Here is a 22,759-nt window from a genome sequence, read left to right as displayed (position 1 = left end):
ACAGCAGAGGGCTAGACTGGAAGAGGAACAACCGAGACAGAATCCGGGGCCCTGACCGGGACTAGAACCAGGGGTGCCGGTGCCACAGGCAGAGGATTAGCCTAGTGAGCTGCAGCACCGGCCAGAGGTCTGCTCTTAATTGTCCTTAGCCTGCATCTGTCTGTGCGGAGGTGCTCTGGGCACGCGTCCATCCTAGTCCTTTGGCCCCTTGCTGCCCGCCTGCGGAGGTGCTCCGGGCACGCGTCCGCCCTGGTCCTTTGGCCCCTTGCTGCCCGCCCTCACGGGCTGGAGTCCAGTGCTCTGACCCGAGTGCAGGGCTGTGGCAGTGGCCGGAGGGTCTGACCCAGGCTCCCCCGGGCATTACTGGGCTTTAGCCGCCCCATCAGGAGCCAAGGCCGCAGCTGGCAAGGCTGTGACCAGGTGAGTGCCCCCGGGCGCCCACAGCCAGCTCGGACACCAGGCCCCATCACCATCCTCTTTTTGCTTCCAGGGCAAGTTTCTGGCTTTTTACCAGTACGCAAAATCATTTAATTCAGATGACTTCGATTATGAAGAGCTGAAGAATGGAGATTATGTCTTTATGCGATGGAAGGTGAGCTCCCCCTTCCCCGGCCCGTGTTCTCCGCCGCCTCCCGTGGGCCAGCGCTGGTAATGCACCCCACACACATGCTCTGCCCCAGGGCGTGCCTGGGGGACTGCTGGGTCCTCCATGGCTCTGGTTAGTGGTTGGCTGGGGAACTCCTGCCTGGGTGCACGTGCTGACACTGTTGCATCTTCTCCCTCTCCCTGCTCTCACCCCAGGAATCCCTTTGAGCCTGCAGGCTGAATCACCCACGTGCACTGTAGATTTGGGGTGGAGCCAGACGTTTCTCTGAGTGTAGTCACCCATTGGACCGCCTTAATGCCATCAGAGTGACTGGTCTCCCCCCCAACTCCTTGCCACATCCTTTCCCTGGGGCCCTCTGCTCCCCTCCAGCTCAGGAAGTGAGGGACCAGGAATGGAATGTGGGTTTTCCACTCAGCCGCCCTCGGAGCGCTCCGTGTCGGCGCGGCTGTCGCCTGAGAAGTGGCTCTGTGCTCCCTGCCTGGGTAAGCGCGGGCAAAGCCGGGAAGCAAGCTTGTGAAGCTGCACCCAGCTCCTGCTCCTCCTGCTCCCGATCCGTGGGAGGACTCGGGAGGCCTCGCCAGCTCTCAGGCCGACGCGTCATCTAGGGTCCTCACGCAGGCCTCCTCGGGGGAGAGGGCAGGAGCGTCCCTCAGGCCGTCTGTGTTGCTGGGCACAGAGTCCGTGCCCAGCCTGCCCCTGTCTAGTGGGACGTGTGCCCGCTGAACCTGTTCAGCGCTCCAAGGGGCTGCCAGAATCCATCAGCTCCTGCTCAGGGCATACTGCGTGTGCCCCAGCAGCCTGAGTCACTGTATCCTGAAAACCCCGTCAATGACCCATCTGTGCCTGTGGGTCCCGTGGCTCCTCTTCAACTGGCAGCCTTTGTGGCTACCAGTCCAGGCGACTCAGCCTCTGGAGAGGGCCCAGGACCTGGGCCAGCTGACCTCCAGCCTCCCTTGGCTCTCTAGCCCTGGTCTTCCCACTCCTCGAATGCGCCACCTGAATCACCTGATGCTCTCACACCCCAAGCAGACCCCGGTGGCTTTGATGACCTGGGGTCTTCTGCTCCCTCCCAGATGCTGGCCTCGCTTCGAGAGTCCACTGTGAGTTTGGTTGCTTTTCTGGACATGGATTCAGCTCGAGGGCTGCCCCCAGTCCAGAACAGCTTGCTGCTCCGTACCAGTATTTCAATAGGCTTACTCGACAACAAAGGCTACCAGTGCCCACTCCCGTGCTAGACAGGGATCAGGATCAGCCCCTGGCTCTGCCTCCTCGACTGGAAGGAAAGGTTCACCCGTCATTTGAAGCACTCATTCCGCCTCTACACAGAGTTCACAAGCAAACAAGTTGACTGTTTCACCCCTGATCCCCAAGAAAGATCTAGCTCGGCGTCGACGACTTCCTAAGGTTGGTGTTGGAACTCCAGACAAAGCGGCAAAGCTTCAGGGTCAAAATCAAGTTTTGCCGGCTGACTATGTGGTCTATCCTGGTGGTTTTCCTAAGGAATCCCAGGAGAACCCAGGGGAACCTGCACAGCTCTCTGAGCAGGCAGAACCATCTCAATTCCTGCTAGAGGGCCAGACTCCAAATCCAGAGACTCAGGAGCCCATCCAATCCTCCTCCCCACAGCAAGAAGCCCAAGCTCCACCTCCACAGCCCATTGAAACCGATGAACCTGCTTCAACCCAGCAAGAGGTCCCAGTTCCAGAACTACAGCAGCCCGAGGAAGAAGCATCTCCATGGCAGCAGGAGGCCCCAGCTCAGAATCCATTTGCTACTGCAGAAGTAGTAGGTCAGGCATCAGTGTATCACGATCTTCACACTCCATCCTCACCTCAGATTGTAGCTCTCCAAGCAAACTTCCACAGCGTCACTCTGAAACCTGCAGACACGGAGCTGACAGCAGCCTCAGAGGCCGGTGAGGAAGTTCAATCTACTCCAAGCACGGAGCAGGCTCCAGCGCAGCCTCTGGAGCATCCTGAGGAAGTGGGCCTCCCCTCAACCCAACAACAGGCCCCAGTGCAGACTCCAGAATTCCCTGGGAAGGTGGAATCTTGGACTCAAGAGGGTCTAACTCAGACTTCAGAGCTCCCTGAGGAGACTGGGCCTTTCTCTACCCAAAACGATGCCACAGCTCAGCCTTCAGAGTATGCTGAGGAAGTCAGCCCAGCTGTAGCCCAGCAGGGGGTCCCAGCTCAGCCTCCTGGCCTGCCTGTGACCACTGAATATTCCCCCAGCAGTCAGGAGCAGCCTGTTCAGCCTTCTGAGTCTCCCAAGATCGAACCTTCTAGAAGCCAACTGGAAGCCCCGGAGAAGCCTTCGGCACTCCCTGTGGAAGTCAAATCTCCAGTACAGCAAGATCCCCGAGCTCAAGCGCTTGACTCTCCTGAGGAGAATATCATAGCTCAGACAACACAGATTCAGAAGGGGACGGACTGGTCTCTAGATCAGAATCAAGTTCACCGTTATAACTTGCCCAACGTTACCATCAAGCCTGCAGATGTGGCGCTGACCATAACTCCGGAGTCTACCATGGAGCAGGACTCTTCTCCAGTGCAGCAGGAGGGCTCTGCTCAGACTCCAGCCCCTCCTGTGGAGACAGAACCTTCTAGTGAACAGGAGCAGCCCGCTCAGTATGTTGAGTCTTCTATAGAGAAAAAACCCTCTCCAGCCCAGCAGGAGACCCCATATCAAACTCTGGGCCCTTCCCTGGAGACAGAAGCTTCTCCAGCCCAGCAGGAACCCCCAGAGCAGACTCTGATCCCTTCTGCAGAGACAGAACCTTCTCCATTCCAGCAGGGACCCAGAGCTCACACTCCACGCCCTTCCGTGGAGGCAGAACCTTCTCCCCGTGAACAGGAGCAGATAGCTCAGTATGCAGAGGCTCTGGTGGAGACTCAGCCTCCTCCAGGCCCTCCCGTGGAGACAGAGCCTTCTCTCAGAGAACAGGAGCAGATTGCTCAGTATGCGGAGGCTCTGGTGGAGACTCAAGCTCCTCCAGGCCAGCTGGAGGCCCTAGCTCTGACTCCAGTCCCACCTATGGAGACCGAACCTTATATCAGTGAGCAGGAGCAACCAATGCGGCCCTCTGAGTCTTCTGTCTTCTCTCCAGAAGATTCAACCTCTTCAGAAGTCCCAGCCCAGCATCCAAGTCCTCACGCAGTGACCATTTTACCTCCAGGTCACCATCAAGTTCAGCAGTACGACTTGCCCAGTGTGACTACTAAACCTCCAGACCTGCAGCTGACCCTAACACCAAAACCTGCAGCAGAAATGGAAACATTTCCAGTCAGCCATGAGGTCACAACAACTCAGGCCTCAGTCCCAGCTCTGCCTCCAAAGCCTCTTGAAGAGGTTGAACCACTGCCAATTCAGTCTCAAGAAGTTATTCAGGATGAGAAACCATATACGACCCAGCAGGAGGAAACAGCTGAAAATGTACAGACCCCCGAGGAGGCTGGACCTTCTCCAATCCATCAGGAAGCCCAAGATCAAGCCTCAGTGTTCCCTATGGAGCCTGAGCCTTTGAAAGACCAGGAGGCAGACACAGCTCAGCAGCCAAAGCCCCCGGAAGAGGATGAGCACTCCCCAGTCACAGGGGTCCCAGCTCAGCCTGAAGAACTGAAGGAACCTTCACCAAGCCAGCAGGGGATTTCCGTTCCACCTCTAGACCACCCCATGAGTGCGTACCAATTACCGCTCCAACAGGGAGACACAAACCAGCCTTCAGTAATCTTCCCAGAGATTAGTGATGCTATTCCAATGAATATGACATTTTCACCTCTTATTCCGGAGGAAATACTCAGAACTCAGCATTTAAGGTTGTCCAAAACCACACCAAAACATGTGGATATTGACCTTGCCAGAACCCTAAAGCCCACTCCAGAAGTTGATCCTTACCCCAGTCAGCAGGAAGGACCTGCCCAGCCTACAGTTCCCACCAAGCGAGTTGAATTTTCTCCAACCCAGCGTGGGCCTCCTCTTGCCCAGCCTCCGGCACTGCATGAAAAGATGGAACCTTCTCCAGCTGAGCCTCTAGAGCCCCTCAAGAATGCAAAACATGCTCCAGTGCAAAATGTAGCCCCAGCCAAGCCGCAAGACTTCCCTAACACTCAATCGTCTGCAACCCAGCAGAGGCTTCAAACAGCAACCAAACCTGACCAAAGTCACAGGTCAACTGATGCGGGCCAGCCGCTCCTGGCAAACGGAACCTGAAGGAGGGAGTGGGAATGAAAAGAGGGACAAGGGCGCAGAGAATGGAGCCAAGACAAAAGTCTGATCAAGGCTCGTTTATTCCAGTGTCTCTGCGATATTTTATACATAACCAGCTGCAGCTCAAGGCAACACAGAAGTGAACAACACAGGCAAGCAACTTAACAGGCTTTTTGCAACACAATCATAACATAGTTAATTTTGGCGGAGTGTTCTTGTTTGATCGTTCTCCTGGAGCATGGGAATAGGTGACTTCTTTTCCTCCCAGGAATTCCACAAGCCAAGACTGACCTTGACTTGTCTATGACTTGTTTATGGGCTGCCTACAGTCAACCTGTGGACGTGGAGCTCACCATAACTACACAACCTGGAATGGAAGGTGGACTTTCTCCAATCATGCAGGAGGCCCCAGTTCAGCTTCCAGGGCCATCTAAGGAGGGTATAGCACAACCCCCAGGATATCAGGGGGTGGCAGTTCCACCACCAGCTCAGGATCAAGCTCAGTTTCCAAAATCGCCCCACATCACATTTCAACCTTTTGATCTGGCGCTTACAATAACTCCGCAGCCCATTACAGAGGCTGGACTTGCCACAAATGTGCAGGAGGCTCCACCTAAAGGAGCTGTAGCTCAGCCACCAGTGCATCATGGGATGACAGTTCCAACATTAGGTCAGGATCAAAATCAACCTCCACTATCACCCAATGTCACAAATCAACCTTTGGACCTGACACTTACCATTACTACAGAACCTACTACAGAGGCTGAGCATCCTACAGACCTGAGCAAGACCACAGCTCCATCTCCAAACCTGACTCCAGTCACAACGCAACCTTTGTTCCTGGGACTTACCATAACTCCAGAAACCAGTAGTATGGTGACTGAACCCTCTGCAGACATGCAGGAGACCTCAAGTCCACATCCCAATCTCCAATACATTAAGAGGTGACATTTCCTGCGCTGGGTCAAAATCAAGCTCAATGTCCAACATTGCCTAATATCACAGTTCAGCCTTTGGACACAGCACTTACCATAAATGAAAAGCATACCAGGAAGGCTGAACATTCTACAGCCCTGAAGAGGACTAAAGTACCTCCCGTGCACCATGAGGAGGTACTTTCACAACCAGACCAGGTTCAGGTGCAGCATCCAACCCTGACAGAAGTCACAGTTCAACCTTTGGATGTAGAACTTACCCTAACTCCAGAATCCATTGTGGAGGGTGAACCACTTCCAACCACCCAGGAGACTCCAGGGCAGCCTCCAGGGCCACAAAATGAAGCGGTCTATCAGCCTCCAGTTTATTATGAGATGGTAGTTCCAAAACCAAGTCAAGATCTAACTCCGCATCCAATGTCACCCAGTGCCACAGCTGAACCTTCGAAGCTAGAGGCAATCATAACTCAGGTACCCACTACACAGGATGAACATTCTACAGCCTTCAAGTCTGTATCTCCTCCTCCTTATCCAATGTACCCTGAGGTGACATTTTCACCTCCAGTCCAGATTCAGACTCAAACTCAGCATACAAACCTGCCTCAAGTCACAGTTAAGCCTCTGGGCTTGGAAATTACCCACACCACAATGTACTACAGAGGTTAAACCTTCTACTACCACGCAAATGACCCTAACTCCTTCTACAGAGCCACTAAAGGAGCTCGTACCTCAATCCCCAGGGGACAATGAGATGACAGTTCCAACAGCAGGTCAGCATCAAGTTCAGCACCCACTATCACCCAGTGTCATAGCTCAGCCTTCCAAGATGGAGCTTACCAGAACTCTGGTACCCACTACAAAAGCTGGCCACTCTCCATCCCTGAAGAAGACTACAGATCTACATCCAAGCCAGGTTCAGACTCAGCACTCAACCCTAACTGAAGTCACAGATCAACCCCTGAATGCGGCTGCCACCATAAATGCATGTGAGCTCTGTTCCTGCAGAAATGAGACACTTTCATGCACTGGCCTCAGCCCAGTGCAGAAGCTTCACAAAGTTCCTGTACCAGAGCCCAACAGCTACAACGGCACCTTCAGCACATTGTAAGAATCTCCCTTCCTCATAGTTCCCTACAGCCAGCCTGTCTCAGCAGCTTTTCCTCAAGATCTTCTGAGCCTTCCTCAAGTCCCCACCTTATGTTGACTGTGTGTGTGTGTGTGGGTTGTTTTTTTTTGGGGGGGGCGCGGGGGGGGACAGGCAGAATTAGACAGTGAAAGAGAGCGAGACTAAGAGAAAGGTCTTCCTTTTTCCGTTGGTTCACCCCCCAAGTGGCCACTTTGCTTGTGAGCTTTCGTTATCCTCCTCCTCTTCTTAGTCTTGTGTGCCTTCTACAGTCTCATGTGATTGCCCTTACTCCTTTGCCTGATTCATTATTTATTGACATTCACCATATTATTACCTCATTGCTTTACTCCCATTCTTAAACACAACCCTCATCCCAACTTATTAGAGATGATACAACAGTTTTAAGGATAGATTCTGGAGCCATGTTGCCTGGCTTTGAACACAACAGGTCTCCCAGTGATTAGCTTTGTGACTTTGGAAAAGTTATTTAGCTTGGATTCAATCTCCTCATCTGTAAAGCTGGCTTAAAGAATTGTGCGATGGACGTAACAGAAAATAGAGACGGGTGACTCCACAGTCTTTCCCTGGATGACAGCGAGAATGATGGTGGTCTATAAGGCAGAAGCACAGCAGTCAGAAAGAAGAGCCCGTTTGCGGGAGATGTGTTCGGTGTTAGGCACTTTTTATTGGTGAGCATAAAGTAACCCGAGTGGACATATCCACCAGGCAGGTGAGCAGACAGGTATCTGTTTTATTGCTGCTCCTGCTTCTAGGAAAATGTGTACCTAAAACAAACAGGTTCATTGTTGCTGAGGACTGAGGACAGAGTGAAAGGTAAGCACTCACAGCAATTCAGAGTTGAAGCTAAATACAAGTCATTTAGCACCTTCTTGTAAACATGTGTCGATTATGAGTACCTTCCCACTTTTTAAAAAGTGCACAGAAGAATGCAGGATAAAATGTGAAAGTATGAACCCCCACACACCCTCATCACCCCCTGGTCCCCACTCTATCACCCATAACCCAGGTGTGCGTCTTTCCTTCCAACCTCCTCTCACTTTTTTCCCTATGGAGGTAATGCTTGGCTCCTGGCTCAGTGATCGGCACTTTTACCCTATGCCGTACTCCAAAAGGCTTTCCACATCAGCACATTAGTCCCTCTGATTTTAAATTGTCTGTATCCATTCCGTACTTGGAAAGATTTCAGCAGAGGGCGCTTTGCTAAAGCACTGGTATTACCTGTCATAGGGTTTCATTATTCTTATTTGTGACAATACATTTTGCCCATTTTTTTCTTGAATTATTTATCCTTTTCTCACTGATTTATGGAAGTCACTTTAGACACCTGAGTTATTTTGGTGAAAATACTTAATATTCAAAGTGATTGACTGTCTTCACTGTCAAAGAGACTGGACAGAGATGAAGTGAAGCTTCTGAGAGGATGCCTCACTGTCTGTGTCAGTGGCCCCACATTATTTATTGAGTGAGCAAACCGGGAAGCAGAGAGCTATGGACCTCAAGAGCACTGGTGTTTATTAGAAAACTGATAATATTTCTGTATTTCAGTTCTCCCCCATGAGGGTGCCATGATTTTCCCCTCGTTCTGTTCATTCTTTTCCAACCTATTCAAGGATGTGAACTGTGTTCCTTTACAGAAATTTCCAAGGAAACTCTATTTCTTTCATTGATGAAAATGTATGGGAAGCATACCGCTGGGCTGAGACACTGAGATCGGAAATGGGGCAGCTGGGACTCGAACCGGTGCCCATCTGGGATGCCCGTGTCACAGGCGGCAGCTTAACCCGCCGCTACACCACAGCGCCAGCCCTGCCTTGCGGTCTTGACAGGAGTTTGTCAGCCGCTTGCCTGGATGTCAGAGCTGAATGGAAAATAGCATGTTCATACATTTGGCCTGGGGCAAAAAAAAAAAGAGTTGAGCACTTTGTCGAGAGCTAATTCACTTACGCTGCAGGTCATTCTCTTTGGGTCAAATTCAGGGGGTTTTAGTACATTCCGATCGTGCACTCTGCATCACGCTCAATTTTGGAGCATTTCTGTCACCCCCAGAAGGAACTCTTACCCTGTAGTTATCATCTCCCCTTACCCTGTGCACCCTCCAGCCACGGGCAACCGCTACTGCCCTGTCTCCATTTCTAGATTCCTTTGCGTTGGACATTTCAGGTGCAGAGAGTGTAGTCTTTTAAAACTATATAGGGGGCTGCGCAGACTGATGAGGTCTTTGCTAATTATATACTGAAGTGATCTTCTGTATATAAAGAGAATTGGAAATGAAAAAAAAAAAAAAAACAACAACCTGGTGTTAAAATGGAAACGGCATAGAAAATTAATTATTTTGAAAAAAAAAATTATGTGGGATCTCTGTCTTTAATGTGCTGTACATTGCTATTTAATGTTATAATTAGTAATCCAATGGTAGTTTTTTCACTCGATGTTGCTATGGGGGCAAAATGTTGAAACCTTTACCTAATATATACTAAATTGATCTTCTGTATACAAAGAGAATTGAAAATGAATCTTTACATGAATGGAAGGGGAGGGGGAGCGGGAGGGGGGAGGGTTGCGGGCGGGAGGGAAGTTGTGGGAGGGGGGAAGCCATTGTAACCTACAAGCTATACTTTGGAAATTTATATTCATTAAATAAAAGTTTAATAAAAAAAAAAAAAAAAGGAGGCAACATTTGAAAAAAAAAAAAAAAACTATATAGGGGGCTAATCCTCTGCCTTGCGGCACCGGCACACCAGGTTCTAGTCCCGGTTGGGGCGCCGGACTCTATTCCGGTTGCCCCTCTTCCAGGCCAGCTCTCTGCTATGGCCCGGGAACGCAGTAGCAGGTGGCCCGAGTCCTTGGGCCCCTGCACCCCCGTGGGAGACCCAAAGAAGCTCCTGGCTCCTGGCTTCGGATCGGCGCGGCGGGTTAGAGGCTCAGCTTGGTCACCTGGCTACACACACACAGCCCTGCTGCGCCCCCGGCCCAGGGAAACAGCGCAAAGAGACGGCCACTCCCGACGTCCCCCCGCCCCACCCCCAAACCCCGCTCCTGGGGGATCAGAGTCACCGCCTTCCACAGGCCTCCTCGGCTTAGGAGGCAGAGGGGTCGCACACAGGTTCAGGACAGACGGCTAGACACGGCCAGCAAGCTGCAGCCTTGACCTCTGCCCTGTGACCTTGGCCAAGTCCTGAGCCGCAGCCCGGACCTGCCGCGTTTGCAACCTCGGCTGACCCTCGCTTCCCGTAGCAGACGCCTCGTGCTCTCATTAACCACGCGAGCCCGGTCCCGCTGCCCGGCCCTGCCCGCCCCAAAGCTCGCTCTCAGCCCACCCCAGCCCGACGCGGCCCCTCACCTGTCGGCGGCGCGTAGGCCCGGGCCGGGGACCCCAGGGCTGGCCCCGGCCCCACGGGCCGAGTCAGGAGGCGGCGCCCCCGGTCCCGCAGCCGGAGGCAGCTCCTCCACATCTCCACAGGGAGCTGGGGAGCACGCGGGGCGCGAGACCAAGCCGCGCTGTCCGGCTGTCCGGACACCTCTCACGCCTCCCCGGATCCCCTCAGCCGCCTCTGGACGCCGCCATCTTCCGCATGAGCCCTACGGCGCCCCGTAGCCGCGGCGCGCCTCCTGCGCACACCTCGCAAACGCTCCTCGCCCCGCCCCTCCGCGCCGCGCCTCCGGAATAAGACTACAATTCCCAGAAGGCCGCTCGCGCTCCCCGCCACGTGTTTTCTCTGCTCGCCAATGGGCGGAAGCGCCGCGTGAGCTTGCTCCCGCCCTCCCCGGCGCTCCGGAGCCAAGTGGAGGGCAAGTGGGGTAGGGGGCCGAGCTCAGGACTGGGAGGCCTTGCCTGCGGGTTCCGGAGGGCGGGGGCGGCCGGAGCGCTCGGTGCGCAGCGAGCGGGCGCCCCCCCCCCCCCCAGCGCGCGAGCTCACTGTGCCCCAAACCGCCAGGCACCCGCGCGGCGGCGGCGGCGGTGGCGGTTCCTCTCCCCTCCCCTGCCCCCAGCCCTGGCTCCGGGGGACCCCGCAATGCCGGTGCGCACCGAGTGCCCCCGCCGGCCTCGCTCATCCCGCCGCCGCCCATCGCACCCAGCAGCCCGGCGTGGCCACCAGAAGAGCAAGGGGAATTCGTACGACGTAGAGGTGGTGTTGCAGGACCCTCTGGGCCGGGGGCCCCCCGCCTGCTAAGACCCTGAGGGAGCCTCCCCCACCCGAAACCAGAAACCCGCTGTCCAGGGTCCTCGTCTAGGGGGCCCTCCTCCTGCTGGAGTTTGTTGCTGAGAGAGCAAGATCTCCCTGTGCAGCCCACGACCGCTGGTTGCTCAGCCCGGGCACGTTCAGCCCGGGTGCTGTTAGCATCTTGCTTCCTGCCGTGCCGCCCCCCACCTCGGCTTCCGTCTCCTTGGCCTGGCCCCGGGCGGCCCCTGGGCTCCTGAAGACCCTCTCTTGCCTGTTGCCTGCACACAAGCCTCCTCCCAGCCTGGCCCAATCTGATTTCACGTCCACTCACCTCCCCGTCTTTGACCTGGATTTCTGAGTTCTGCCGCCAGTCCCTGACCCGCTTGGGAGCTGCAGTTTGACCTGCCTGGTCCTTGGTGGGTGCCACCCCCTCTCTCACATCGCTGGGAGCACCCCCTCCCCAGAACACACGCTGTTCCTTAGCCTGACACCCAGCTGCCTAGGCTGGACCTCAGAGCCCCCAGACCCCCAGACCCCTGTCCTCTTGAAAGCCCTTCCAGAAGCCAGGAGGCCCTGTGTGCTTCCTGCTCCCCATGTGAGAGTGATCTGTTTCTGGTGTTGGCCTTGTAACAGGTTTAAATCTTTTTTTATTTTTTTTTTATTTTATTTTTTTTGACAGGCAGAGTGGACAGTGAGAGAGACAGAGAGAAAGGTCTTCCTTTTGCCATTGGTTCACCCTCCAATGGCTGCCCGCGGTAGGCACGCTGCGGCCGGCGCACTGCGCTGATCCGATGCCAGGAGCCAAGTGCTTCTCCTGGTCTCCCTTGGGGTGCAGGGCCCAAGCACTTGGGCCATCCTCCACTGTACTCCCTGGCCACAGCAGAGAGCTGGCCTGGAAGAGGGGCAACCGGGACAGGATCGGTGCCCCGACCGGGACTAGAACCCGGTGTGCTGGCGCCGCAAGGCGGAGGATTAGCCTAGTGAGCCGCAGCACCGGCCACAGGTTTAAATCTTGAAAGGAAGTTTTCCCTTCCGCTAGCTGGCGTGTATTCCTCAATCTTTTTCTTTTTTTATCCTGTGTTTTGCGGGAATAAACAGTTCTCTCTGGTTTGGATTGGCAGAGCTGGGTCCTCCTAGCTTTGCTCTATAAGCTTAAAGGTCGATCATAAGCCGTGATGTCTCTGTTGTGGAGGCAAAACGATTGTGGCTGACGTTGTCGGTCCTCGGGACTGTATGTCTGGTCTGGTGGTCTCTTCTGCCTAAGACGTGAGACTGCAGGGTTGTAGGCTTCTGTTTTGTCTTAACTAATGACATTCAGGATGTACATTTTTTTTCAAGATTATTTATTTGAGAGACAGAGTTACAGACAGAGGGAGGGACAGAGAGATCTTCCATGTGCTGGTTCACTCCCCAAATGGACACAATGGCCAGAGCTGGGCCGAACTGAAGCCAGCAGCCTCTTCTGGGACCCCAAAGTAAGTGCAGGGACCCAAGCACTTGAACCATCCTCTGTTGCTTTCCCAGGTACCTTAGCAGGGAGTTGGATCAGAAGTGGTGCAGCCAGAACTCGAACCGGAGCCCATATGGGGTGCTGGCTCTGCAGGCGGAGGTCTAGCCTACTATGCCACAGCACTAGCCCCAAGTCATGCTTGCCCCAAGTCATGCATTTTCCATGAACTTTCTGAAGCACCCTTATGTTTCATCTCCTCAGAATAAAACTATTTGGGGCTGGCACTGTGGCGCAGTGGGTTAAAGCACTGGCCTGAAGCGCCGGCATCCCCTATTGGTACCGGTTCTAGACCCGGTTGCTCCACTTCCGATCTGGCTCTCTGCTATCGCCTGGGAAAGCAGTAGAAGTGGGCACAAGTCCTTGTACCTGCGTGGGAGAACTGCACTCCCGGGCCACAGCAGAGGGCTAGACTGGAAGAGGAACAACCGAGACAGAATCCGGGGCCCTGACCGGGACTAGAACCAGGGGTGCCGGTGCCACAGGCAGAGGATTAGCCTAGTGAGCTGCAGCACCGGCCAGAGGTCTGCTCTTAATTGTCCTTAGCCTGCATCTGTCTGTGCGGAGGTGCTCTGGGCACGCGTCCATCCTAGTCCTTTGGCCCCTTGCTGCCCGCCTGCGGAGGTGCTCCGGGCACGCGTCCGCCCTGGTCCTTTGGCCCCTTGCTGCCCGCCCTCACGGGCTGGAGTCCAGTGCTCTGACCCGAGTGCAGGGCTGTGGCAGTGGCCGGAGGGTCTGACCCAGGCTCCCCCGGGCATTACTGGGCTTTAGCCGCCCCATCAGGAGCCAAGGCCGCAGCTGGCAAGGCTGTGACCAGGTGAGTGCCCCCGGGCGCCCACAGCCAGCTCGGACACCAGGCCCCATCACCATCCTCTTTTTGCTTCCAGGGCAAGTTTCTGGCTTTTTACCAGTACGCAAAATCATTTAATTCAGATGACTTCGATTATGAAGAGCTGAAGAATGGAGATTATGTCTTTATGCGATGGAAGGTGAGCTCCCCCTTCCCCGGCCCGTGTTCTCCGCCGCCTCCCGTGGGCCAGCGCTGGTAATGCACCCCACACACATGCTCTGCCCCAGGGCGTGCCTGGGGGACTGCTGGGTCCTCCATGGCTCTGGTTAGTGGTTGGCTGGGGAACTCCTGCCTGGGTGCACGTGCTGACACTGTTGCATCTTCTCCCTCTCCCTGCTCTCACCCCAGGAATCCCTTTGAGCCTGCAGGCTGAATCACCCACGTGCACTGTAGATTTGGGGTGGAGCCAGACGTTTCTCTGAGTGTAGTCACCCATTGGACCGCCTTAATGCCATCAGAGTGACTGGTCTCCCCCCCAACTCCTTGCCACATCCTTTCCCTGGGGCCCTCTGCTCCCCTCCAGCTCAGGAAGTGAGGGACCAGGAATGGAATGTGGGTTTTCCACTCAGCCGCCCTCGGAGCGCTCCGTGTCGGCGCGGCTGTCGCCTGAGAAGTGGCTCTGTGCTCCCTGCCTGGGTAAGCGCGGGCAAAGCCGGGAAGCAAGCTTGTGAAGCTGCACCCAGCTCCTGCTCCTCCTGCTCCCGATCCGTGGGAGGACTCGGGAGGCCTCGCCAGCTCTCAGGCCGACGCGTCATCTAGGGTCCTCACGCAGGCCTCCTCGGGGGAGAGGGCAGGAGCGTCCCTCAGGCCGTCTGTGTTGCTGGGCACAGAGTCCGTGCCCAGCCTGCCCCTGTCTAGTGGGACGTGTGCCCGCTGAACCTGTTCAGCGCTCCAAGGGGCTGCCAGAATCCATCAGCTCCTGCTCAGGGCATACTGCGTGTGCCCCAGCAGCCTGAGTCACTGTATCCTGAAAACCCCGTCAATGACCCATCTGTGCCTGTGGGTCCCGTGGCTCCTCTTCAACTGGCAGCCTTTGTGGCTACCAGTCCAGGCGACTCAGCCTCTGGAGAGGGCCCAGGACCTGGGCCAGCTGACCTCCAGCCTCCCTTGGCTCTCTAGCCCTGGTCTTCCCACTCCTCGAATGCGCCACCTGAATCACCTGATGCTCTCACACCCCAAGCAGACCCCGGTGGCTTTGATGACCTGGGGTCTTCTGCTCCCTCCCAGATGCTGGCCTCGCTTCGAGAGTCCACTGTGAGTTTGGTTGCTTTTCTGGACATGGATTCAGCTCGAGGGCTGCCCCCAGTCCAGAACAGCTTGCTGCTCCGTACCAGTATTTCAATAGGCTTACTCGACAACAAAGGCTACCAGTGCCCACTCCCGTGCTAGACAGGGATCAGGATCAGCCCCTGGCTCTGCCTCCTCGACTGGAAGGAAAGGTTCACCCGTCATTTGAAGCACTCATTCCGCCTCTACACAGAGTTCACAAGCAAACAAGTTAACTGTTTCACCCCTGATCCCCAAGAAAGATCTAGCTCGGCGTCGACGACTTCCTAAGGTTGGTGTTGGAACTCCAGACAAAGCGGCAAAGCTTCAGGGTCAAAATCAAGTTTTGCCGGCTGACTATGTGGTCTATCCTGGTGGTTTTCCTAAGGAATCCCAGGAGAACCCAGGGGAACCTGCACAGCTCTCTGAGCAGGCAGAACCATCTCAATTCCTGCTAGAGGGCCAGACTCCAAATCCAGAGACTCAGGAGCCCATCCAATCCTCCTCCCCACAGCAAGAAGCCCAAGCTCCACCTCCACAGCCCATTGAAACCGATGAGCCTGCTTCAACCCAGCAAGAGGTCCCAGTTCCAGAACTACAGCAGCCCGAGGAAGAAGCATCTCCATGGCAGCAGGAGGCCCCAGCTCAGAATCTATTTGCTACTGCAGAAGTAGTAGGTCAGGCATCAGTGTATCACGATCTTCACACTCCATCCTCACCTCAGATTGTAGCTCTCCAAACAAGCTTCCCCAGTGTCACACTGAAACCTGCAGACACGGAGCTGACAGCAGCCTCAGAGGCCGGTGAGGAAGTTCAATCTACTCCAAGCACGGAGCAGGCTCCAGCGCAGCCTCTGGAGCATCCTGAGGAAGTGGGCCTCCCCTCAACCCAACAACAGGCCCCAGTGCAGACTCCAGAATTCCCTGGGAAGGTGGAATCTTGGACTCAAGAGGGTCTAGCTCAGACTTCAGAGCTCCCTGAGGAGACTGGGCCTTTCTCTACCCAAAACGATGCCACAGCTCAGCCTTCAGAGTATGCTGAGGAGGTCAGCCCAGCTGTAGCCCAGCAGGGGGTCCCAGCTCAGCCTCCTGGCCTGCCTGTGACCACTGAATATTCCCCCAGCAGTCAGGAGCAGCCTGTTCAGCCTTCTGAGTCTCCCAAGATCGAACCTTCTAGAAGCCAACTGGAAGCCCCGGAGAAGCCTTCGGCACTCCCTGTGGAAGTCAAATCTCCAGTACAGCAAGATCCCCGAGCTCAAGCGCTTGACTCTCCTGAGGAGAATATCATAGCTCAGACAACACAGATTCAGAAGGGGACGGACTGGTCTCTAGATCAGAATCAAGTTCACCGTTATAACTTGCCCAACGTTACCATCAAGCCTGCAGATGTGGCGCTGACCATAACTCCGGAGTCTACCATGGAGCAGGACTCTTCTCCAGTGCAGCAGGAGGGCTCTGCTCAGACTCCAGCCCCTCCTGTGGAGACAGAACCTTCTAGTGAACAGGAGCAGCCCGCTCAGTATGTTGAGTCTTCTATAGAGAAAAAACCCTCTCCAGCCCAGCAGGAGACCCCATATCAAACTCTGGGCCCTTCCCTGGAGACAGAAGCTTCTCCAGCCCAGCAGGAACCCCCAGAGCAGACTCTGATCCCTTCTGCAGAGACAGAACCTTCTCCATTCCAGCAGGGACCCAGAGCTCACACTCCACGCCCTTCCGTGGAGGCAGAACCTTCTCCCCGTGAACAGGAGCAGATAGCTCAGTATGCAGAGGCTCTGGTGGAGACTCAGCCTCCTCCAGGCCCTCCCGTGGAGACAGAGCCTTCTCTCAGAGAACAGGAGCAGATTGCTCAGTATGCGGAGGCTCTGGTGGAGACTCAAGCTCCTCCAGGCCAGCTGGAGGCCCTAGCTCTGACTCCAGTCCCACCTATGGAGACCGAACCTTATATCAGTGAGCAGGAGCAACCAATGCGGCCCTCTGAGTCTTCTGTCTTCTCTCCAGAAGATTCAACCTCTTCAGAAGTCCCAGCCCAGCATCCAAGTCCTCACGCAGTGACCATTTTACCTCCAGGTCACCATCAAGTTCAGCAGTACGACTTGCCCAGTGTGACTACTAAACCTCCAGACCTGCAGCTGACCCTAACACCAAAACCTGCAGCAGAAATGGAAACATTTCCAGTCAGCCATGAGGTCACAACAACTCAGGCCTCAGTCCCAGCTCTGCCTCCAAAGCCTCTTGAAGAGGTTGAACCACTGCCAATTCAGTCTCAAGAAGTTATTCAGGATGAGAAACCATATACGACCCAGCAGGAGGAAACAGCTGAAAATGTACAGACCCCCGAGGAGGCCGGACCTTCTCCAATCCATCAGGAAGCCCAAGATCAAGCCTCAGTGTTCCCTATGGAGCCTGAGCCTTTGAAAGACCAGGAGGCAGACACAGCTCAGCAGCCAAAGCCCCCGGAAGAGGATGAGCACTCCCCAGTCACAGGGGTCCCAGCTCAGCCTGAAGAACTGAAGGAACCTTCACCAAGCCAGCAGGGGATTTCCGTTCCACCTCTAGACCACCCCATGAGTGCGTACCAATTACCGCTCCAACAGGGAGACACAAACCAGCCTTCAGTAATCTTCCCAGAGATTAGTGATGCTATTCCAATGAATATGACATTTTCACCTCTTATTCCGGAGGAAATACTCAGAACTCAGCATTTAAGGTTGTCCAAAACCACACCAAAACATGTGGATATTGACCTTGCCAGAACCCTAAAGCCCACTCCAGAAGTTGATCCTTACCCCAGTCAGCAGGAAGGACCTGCCCAGCCTACAGTTCCCACCAAGCGAGTTGAATTTTCTCCAACCCAGCGTGGGCCTCCTCTTGCCCAGCCTCCGGCACTGCATGAAAAGATGGAACCTTCTCCAGCTGAGCCTCTAGAGCCCCTCAAGAATGCAAAACATGCTCCAGTGCAAAATGTAGCCCCAGCCAAGCCGCAAGACTTCCCTAACACTCAATCGTCTGCAACCCAGCAGAGGCTTCAAACAGCAACCAAACCTGACCAATGTCACAGGTCAACCTTTGGACGTGGAGCTCACCTAACTACACAACCTGGAATGAAAGGTGGACTTTCTCCAATCATGCAGGAGGCCCCAGTTCAGCTTCCAGGGCCATCTAAGGAGGGTATAGCACAACCCCCAGGATATCAGGGGGTGGCAGTTCCACCACCAGCTCAGAATCAAGCTCAGTTTCCAAAATCGCCCCACATCACATTTCAACCTTTTGATCTGGCGCTTACAATAACTCCGCAGCCCATTACAGAGGCTGGACTTGCCACAAATGTGCAGGAGACTCCACCTAAAGAAACTGTAGCTCAGCCACCAGTGCATCATGGGATGACAGTTCCAACATTAGGTCAGGATCAAAATCAACCTCCACTATCACCCAATGTCACAAATCAACCTTTAGACCTGGCACTTACCATTACTACAGAACCTACTACAGAGGCTGAGCATCCTACAGACCTGAGCAAGACTACAGCTCCATCTCCAAACCTGACTCCAGTCACAACGCAACCTTTGTTCCTGGGACTTACCATAACTCCAGAAACCAGTAGTATGGTGACTGAACCCTCTACAGACATGCAGGAGACCTCAAGTCCACATCCCAAGGAGGGTGTAACCCAATCTCCAATACATTAAGAGGTGACAGTTCCAACGCTGGGTCAAAATCAAACTCAATATCCAACATTGCCTAATATCACAGTTCAGCCTTTGGACACAACACTTACCATAAATGCAAAGCGTACCAGGAAGGCTGAACATTCTACAGCCCTGAAGAGGACTAAAGTACCTCCCGTGCACCATGAGGAGGTACTTTCACAACCAGACCAGGTTCAGGCTCAGCATCCAACCCTGACAGAAGTCACAGTTCAACCTTTGGATGTAGAACTTACCCTAACTCCAGAATCCATTGTGGAGGGTGAACCACTTCCAACCACCCAGGAGACTCCAGGGCAGCCTCCAGGGCCACAAAATGAAGCGGTCTATCAGCCTCCAGTTTATTATGAGATGGTAGTTCCAAAACCAAGTCAAGATCAAACTCCACATCCAATGTCACCCAGTGCCACAGCTGAACCTTCGAAGCTAGAGGCAAGCATAACTCAGGTACCCACTTCACAGGATGAACATTCTACAGCCTTGAAATCTATATCTCCTCCTCCTTATCCAATGTACCCTGAGGTGACATTTTCACCTCCAGTCCAGATTCAGACTCAGCATACAAACCTACCTCATGTCACAGTTAAGCCTTGGGACCTGGAAATTACCCAAACTCCACAACGTACTACAGAGGTTAAACCTTCTACTACCACGCAAATGACCCTAACTCCTTCTACAGAGCCACTAAAGGAGCTCGTACCTCAATCCCCAGGGGACAATGAGATGACAGTTCCAACAGCAGGTCAGCATCAATCTCAGCACCCAACCTCACCCAGTGTCATAGCTCAGCCTTCCAAGATGGAGCTTACCAGAACTCTGGTACCCACTACAAAAGCTGGCCATTCTCCATCCCTGAAGAAGACTACAGATCTACATCCAAGCCAGGTTCAGACTCAGCACTCAACCCTAACTGAAGTCACAGATCAACCCCTGAATGTGGCTGCCACCATAAATGTATGTGAGCTCTGTTCCTGCAGAAATGAGACACTTTCATGCACTGGCCTCAGCCCAGTGCAGAAGCTTCACAAAGTTCCTGTACCAGAGCCCAACAGCTACAACGGCACCTTCAGCACATTGTAAGAATCTCCCTTCCTCATAGTTCCCTACAGCCAGCCTGTCTCAGCAGCTTTTCCTCAAGATCTTCTGAGCCTTCCTCAAGTCCCCACCTTATGTTGACTGTGTGTGTGTGTGTGTGGGTTGTTTTTTTTTTTTGGGGGGGGGGGGCGGGGGGACAGGCAGAATTAGACAGTGAAAGAGAGCGAGACTAAGAGAAAGGTCTTCCTTTTTCCGTTGGTTCACCCCCCAAGTGGCCACTTTGCTTGTGAGCTTTCGTTATCCTCCTCCTCTTAGTCTTGTGTGCCTTCTACAGTCTCATGTGATTGCCCTTACTCCTTTGCCTGATTATTTATTGACATTCACCATATTATTACCTTGTTGCTTTACTCCCATTCTGAAACACAACCCTCATCCCAACTTATTAGAGATGATAGAACAGTTTTAAGGATAGATCCTGGAGCCAGGCTACCTGGCTTTGAACACAACAGGTCTCTCAGTGATTAGCTTTGTGACTTTGGAAAAGTTATTTAGCTTGGATTCAATCTCCTCATCTGTAAAGCTGGCTTAAAGAATTGTGCGATGGACGTAACAGAAAATAGAACGGGTGACTCCACAGTCTTTCCCTGGATGACAGCGAGAATGATGGTGGTCTGTAAGGCAGAAGCACAGCAGTCAGAAAGAAGAGCCCGTTTGCGGGAGATGTGTTCGGTGTTAGGCACTTTTTATTGGTGAGCATAAAGTAACCCGAGTGGACATATCCACCAGGCAGGTGAGCAGACAGGTATCTGTTTTATTGCTGCTCCTGCTTCCAGGAAAATGTGTACCTAAAACAAACAGGTTCATTGTTGCTGAGGACTGAGGACAGAGTGAAAGGTAAGCACTCACAGCAATTCAGAGTTGAAGCTAAATACAAGTCATTTAGCACCTTCTTGTAAACATGTGTCGATTATAAGTACCTTCCCACTTTTAAAAAGTGCAAAGAATGCAGGATAAAATGTGAAAGTATGAACCCCCACACACCCTCATCACCCCCTGGTCCCCACTCTATCACCCGTAACCCAGGTGTGCGTCTTTCCTTCCAACCTCCTCTCACTTTTTTCCCTATGGAGGTAATGCTTGGCTCCTGGCTCAGTGATCGGCACTTTTACCCTATGCTGTATTCCAAAAGGCTTTCCCACATCAGCACATTAGTCCCTCTGATTTTAAATTGTCTGTATCCATTCCGTACTTGGAAAGATTTCAGCAGAGGGTGCTTGGCCAAAGCACTGGTATTACCTGTCATAGGCTTTCATTATTCTTATTTGTGACAATACATTTTGCCCATTTTTTCTTGAATTATTTATCCTTTTCTCACTGATTTATAGAAGTCACTTTAGAGTTATTTTGGTGAAAATACTTAATATTCAAAGTGATTGACTGTCTTTACTGTCAAAGAGACTGGACAGAGATGCAGTGAAGCTTCTGAGAGGATGCCTCACTGTCTGTGTCAGTGGCCCCACATTATTTATTGAGTGAGCAAACCAGGAAGCAGAGAGCTATGGACCTCAAGAGCACTGGTGTTTATTAGAGAGCTGATAATATTTCTGTATTTCAGTTCTCCCCCATGAGGGTGCCATGATTTTCCCCTCATTCTGTTCATTCTTTTCCAACCTAATTCAAGGATGTGAACTGTGTTCCTTTACAGAAATTTCCAAGGAAACTCAATTTCTTTCATTGATGAAAATGTATGGAAAGCATACCGCTGGGCTGAGACACTGTGAGTACACGCTCCCAAACATGAATACAAAAAACTAACTGCATTGTAAGAGCTTTCTTTTTTTTCTTTTTTTTCTTTTGACAGGCAGCAGAGTGGACAGTGAGAGAGAGAGACAGAGAGGAAGGTCTTCCTTTTTGCCGTTGGTTCACCCTCCAATGGCCGCCGTGGACGGCGCATCTCGGTGATCCGAAGCCAGGAGCCAAGTGCTTCTCCTGCTCTCCCTTGCGGTTGTGTGCTTCTCCTGGTCTCCCTTGCGGGTGCAGGGCCCGAGCACTTGGGCCATCCTCCACTGCGTTCCCGGGCCATAGCAGAGAGCTGGCCTGGAAGAGGGGCAACCGGAATAGAGTCCGGCGCCCCAACCGGACTAGAACCTGGTGTGCCGGTGCCGCAAGGCAGAGGATTAGCCTGTTAAGCCACGGCGCCGACCAAGAGCTTTCTTGTTCAAGTATTTTGAGGTCAGTATGTCTGAGAAAAAGTATTCCCCTCTCCAGTCACATCAATGTCTGTTGATTATAATTCTATGGTTATTTTAACCAGGCACAGAATTTGAAATAAGAGGACGATGCTGCGGCTCCGGCACCGGCACTCCAGGTTCTAGTCCCCGTTAGGCTGCCGGTTCTGTCCCAGTTGCTCTTCTTCCAGTCCAGCTTCTGCTGTGGCCCAGCCAGCCAGTGGAGGATGGTGCTTGGGCCCTGCACGCGCATGAGAGACCAGGAGGAAGCACCTGGCTCCTGGCTTGAGTCAGCACAGCGCGCTGGCCGTGGCAGCCATTTGGGGATGAACCAAGGGAAGGAAGACCTTTCTCTCTCTCTCTGTCTCTCTCTCTCTCACTAACTATGCCTGTCAAAAAAAAAAAAAAAAAAAAAAGAAATAAGAAACTACTTATATTTATTTGTATTTATCAGTAATACCTGATTATATTCTTAGTAGCTAAAAAGTGATAGGGATAGTGAAAAGTTTTGTTGTGTCCTAACTCCCTACCTATGAGGTAATAATCACTGCTCTGAGTCTGGCATATATCCTTCCAAAAACTTACCTACAAGCATATTTACATAGAGCATAATAGGTGTGTTGTGTGGTTTAATAGGTGTGTTGTGTGGTTTCTTTCTTTTTTAACCTAAATAGTAACATCCTGCAACTTGGTTCTCCCACTCATGGTTTCTCCTGGATTTCTTTCCCTCCTGGTCCTCAGCTGGTTACCGTATTTATGTAAGCTCCTGCATGATATTCTATAGTATGGATGGCCATTTCACAGTTTACTTAATAATCCCTCTATTGATGGATTTTGGATTATGTCCACTTCTGATGCATTACTGCAATGAACATCCTTGTGCATACTTGTGGACATGGACAAGCATTTTGCAAAATAGAGGTCGAGAAAGAAAATGGAGAGGCTAGCGCTGAGGTGTAGTGGGAAAAGCCACCGTCTGCTGTGCCAGCATCCCATATGGGCGCTGGTTCAAGTCCTGGCTGCTCTACTTCTGATCCAGCTCTCTGCTATGGCCAGGGAAAGCAGCAGAAGATGGCCCAAATCCTTGGGCCCCTATACCCGTATGGGAG

General features: G+C 53.1%; 2 protein-coding genes and 1 long non-coding RNA gene across 4 annotated transcripts; all 3 read left to right on the top strand.

Annotated features, from left to right (window-relative positions):
* The first annotated feature begins 502 nt into the window (after positions 1-502).
* Positions 503-9,371, top strand: LOC133755461 (leucine-rich repeat-containing protein 37A3-like). Of its 2 annotated transcripts, none has more exons than XR_009865407.1 (2): positions 503-592; positions 8,533-9,371. XR_009865407.1 is itself a non-coding variant. In XM_062185569.1 (2 exons), exon 1 carries the CDS (start codon positions 3,137-3,139, stop codon positions 4,817-4,819), a length of 1,683 nt encoding a protein of 560 aa, XP_062041553.1. In that variant the 3' UTR covers positions 4,820-6,855; positions 8,533-9,371. The 2 variants fall into 2 exon arrangements, 1 of the variants encoding a protein (XP_062041553.1); XM_062185569.1 differs by lacking the exon at positions 503-592 and adding an exon at positions 3,137-6,855.
* A 4,096-nt stretch (positions 9,372-13,467) lies between these two features.
* On the top strand, positions 13,468-22,334 carry LOC133755463 (uncharacterized). The gene is made up of 3 exons (XR_009865408.1): positions 13,468-13,557; positions 21,128-21,199; positions 22,325-22,334. It is a non-coding gene; the product is annotated as an uncharacterized LOC133755463 (long non-coding RNA).
* LOC133755462 (leucine-rich repeat-containing protein 37A-like) lies at positions 16,102-19,285 on the top strand. The gene has a single exon (XM_062185571.1). The coding sequence runs from the start codon at positions 16,102-16,104 to the stop codon at positions 18,367-18,369; it is 2,268 nt and encodes a 755-aa protein (XP_062041555.1). The 3' UTR covers positions 18,370-19,285.
* Positions 22,335-22,759: the final 425 nt, after the last annotated feature.

Source organism: Lepus europaeus, unplaced genomic scaffold, assembly GCF_033115175.1.
Source record: "Lepus europaeus isolate LE1 unplaced genomic scaffold, mLepTim1.pri SCAFFOLD_494, whole genome shotgun sequence".
Lineage (NCBI taxonomy): Eukaryota > Metazoa > Chordata > Mammalia > Lagomorpha > Leporidae > Lepus > Lepus europaeus.
This window is presented reverse-complemented; position numbering and strand designations above follow the sequence as displayed.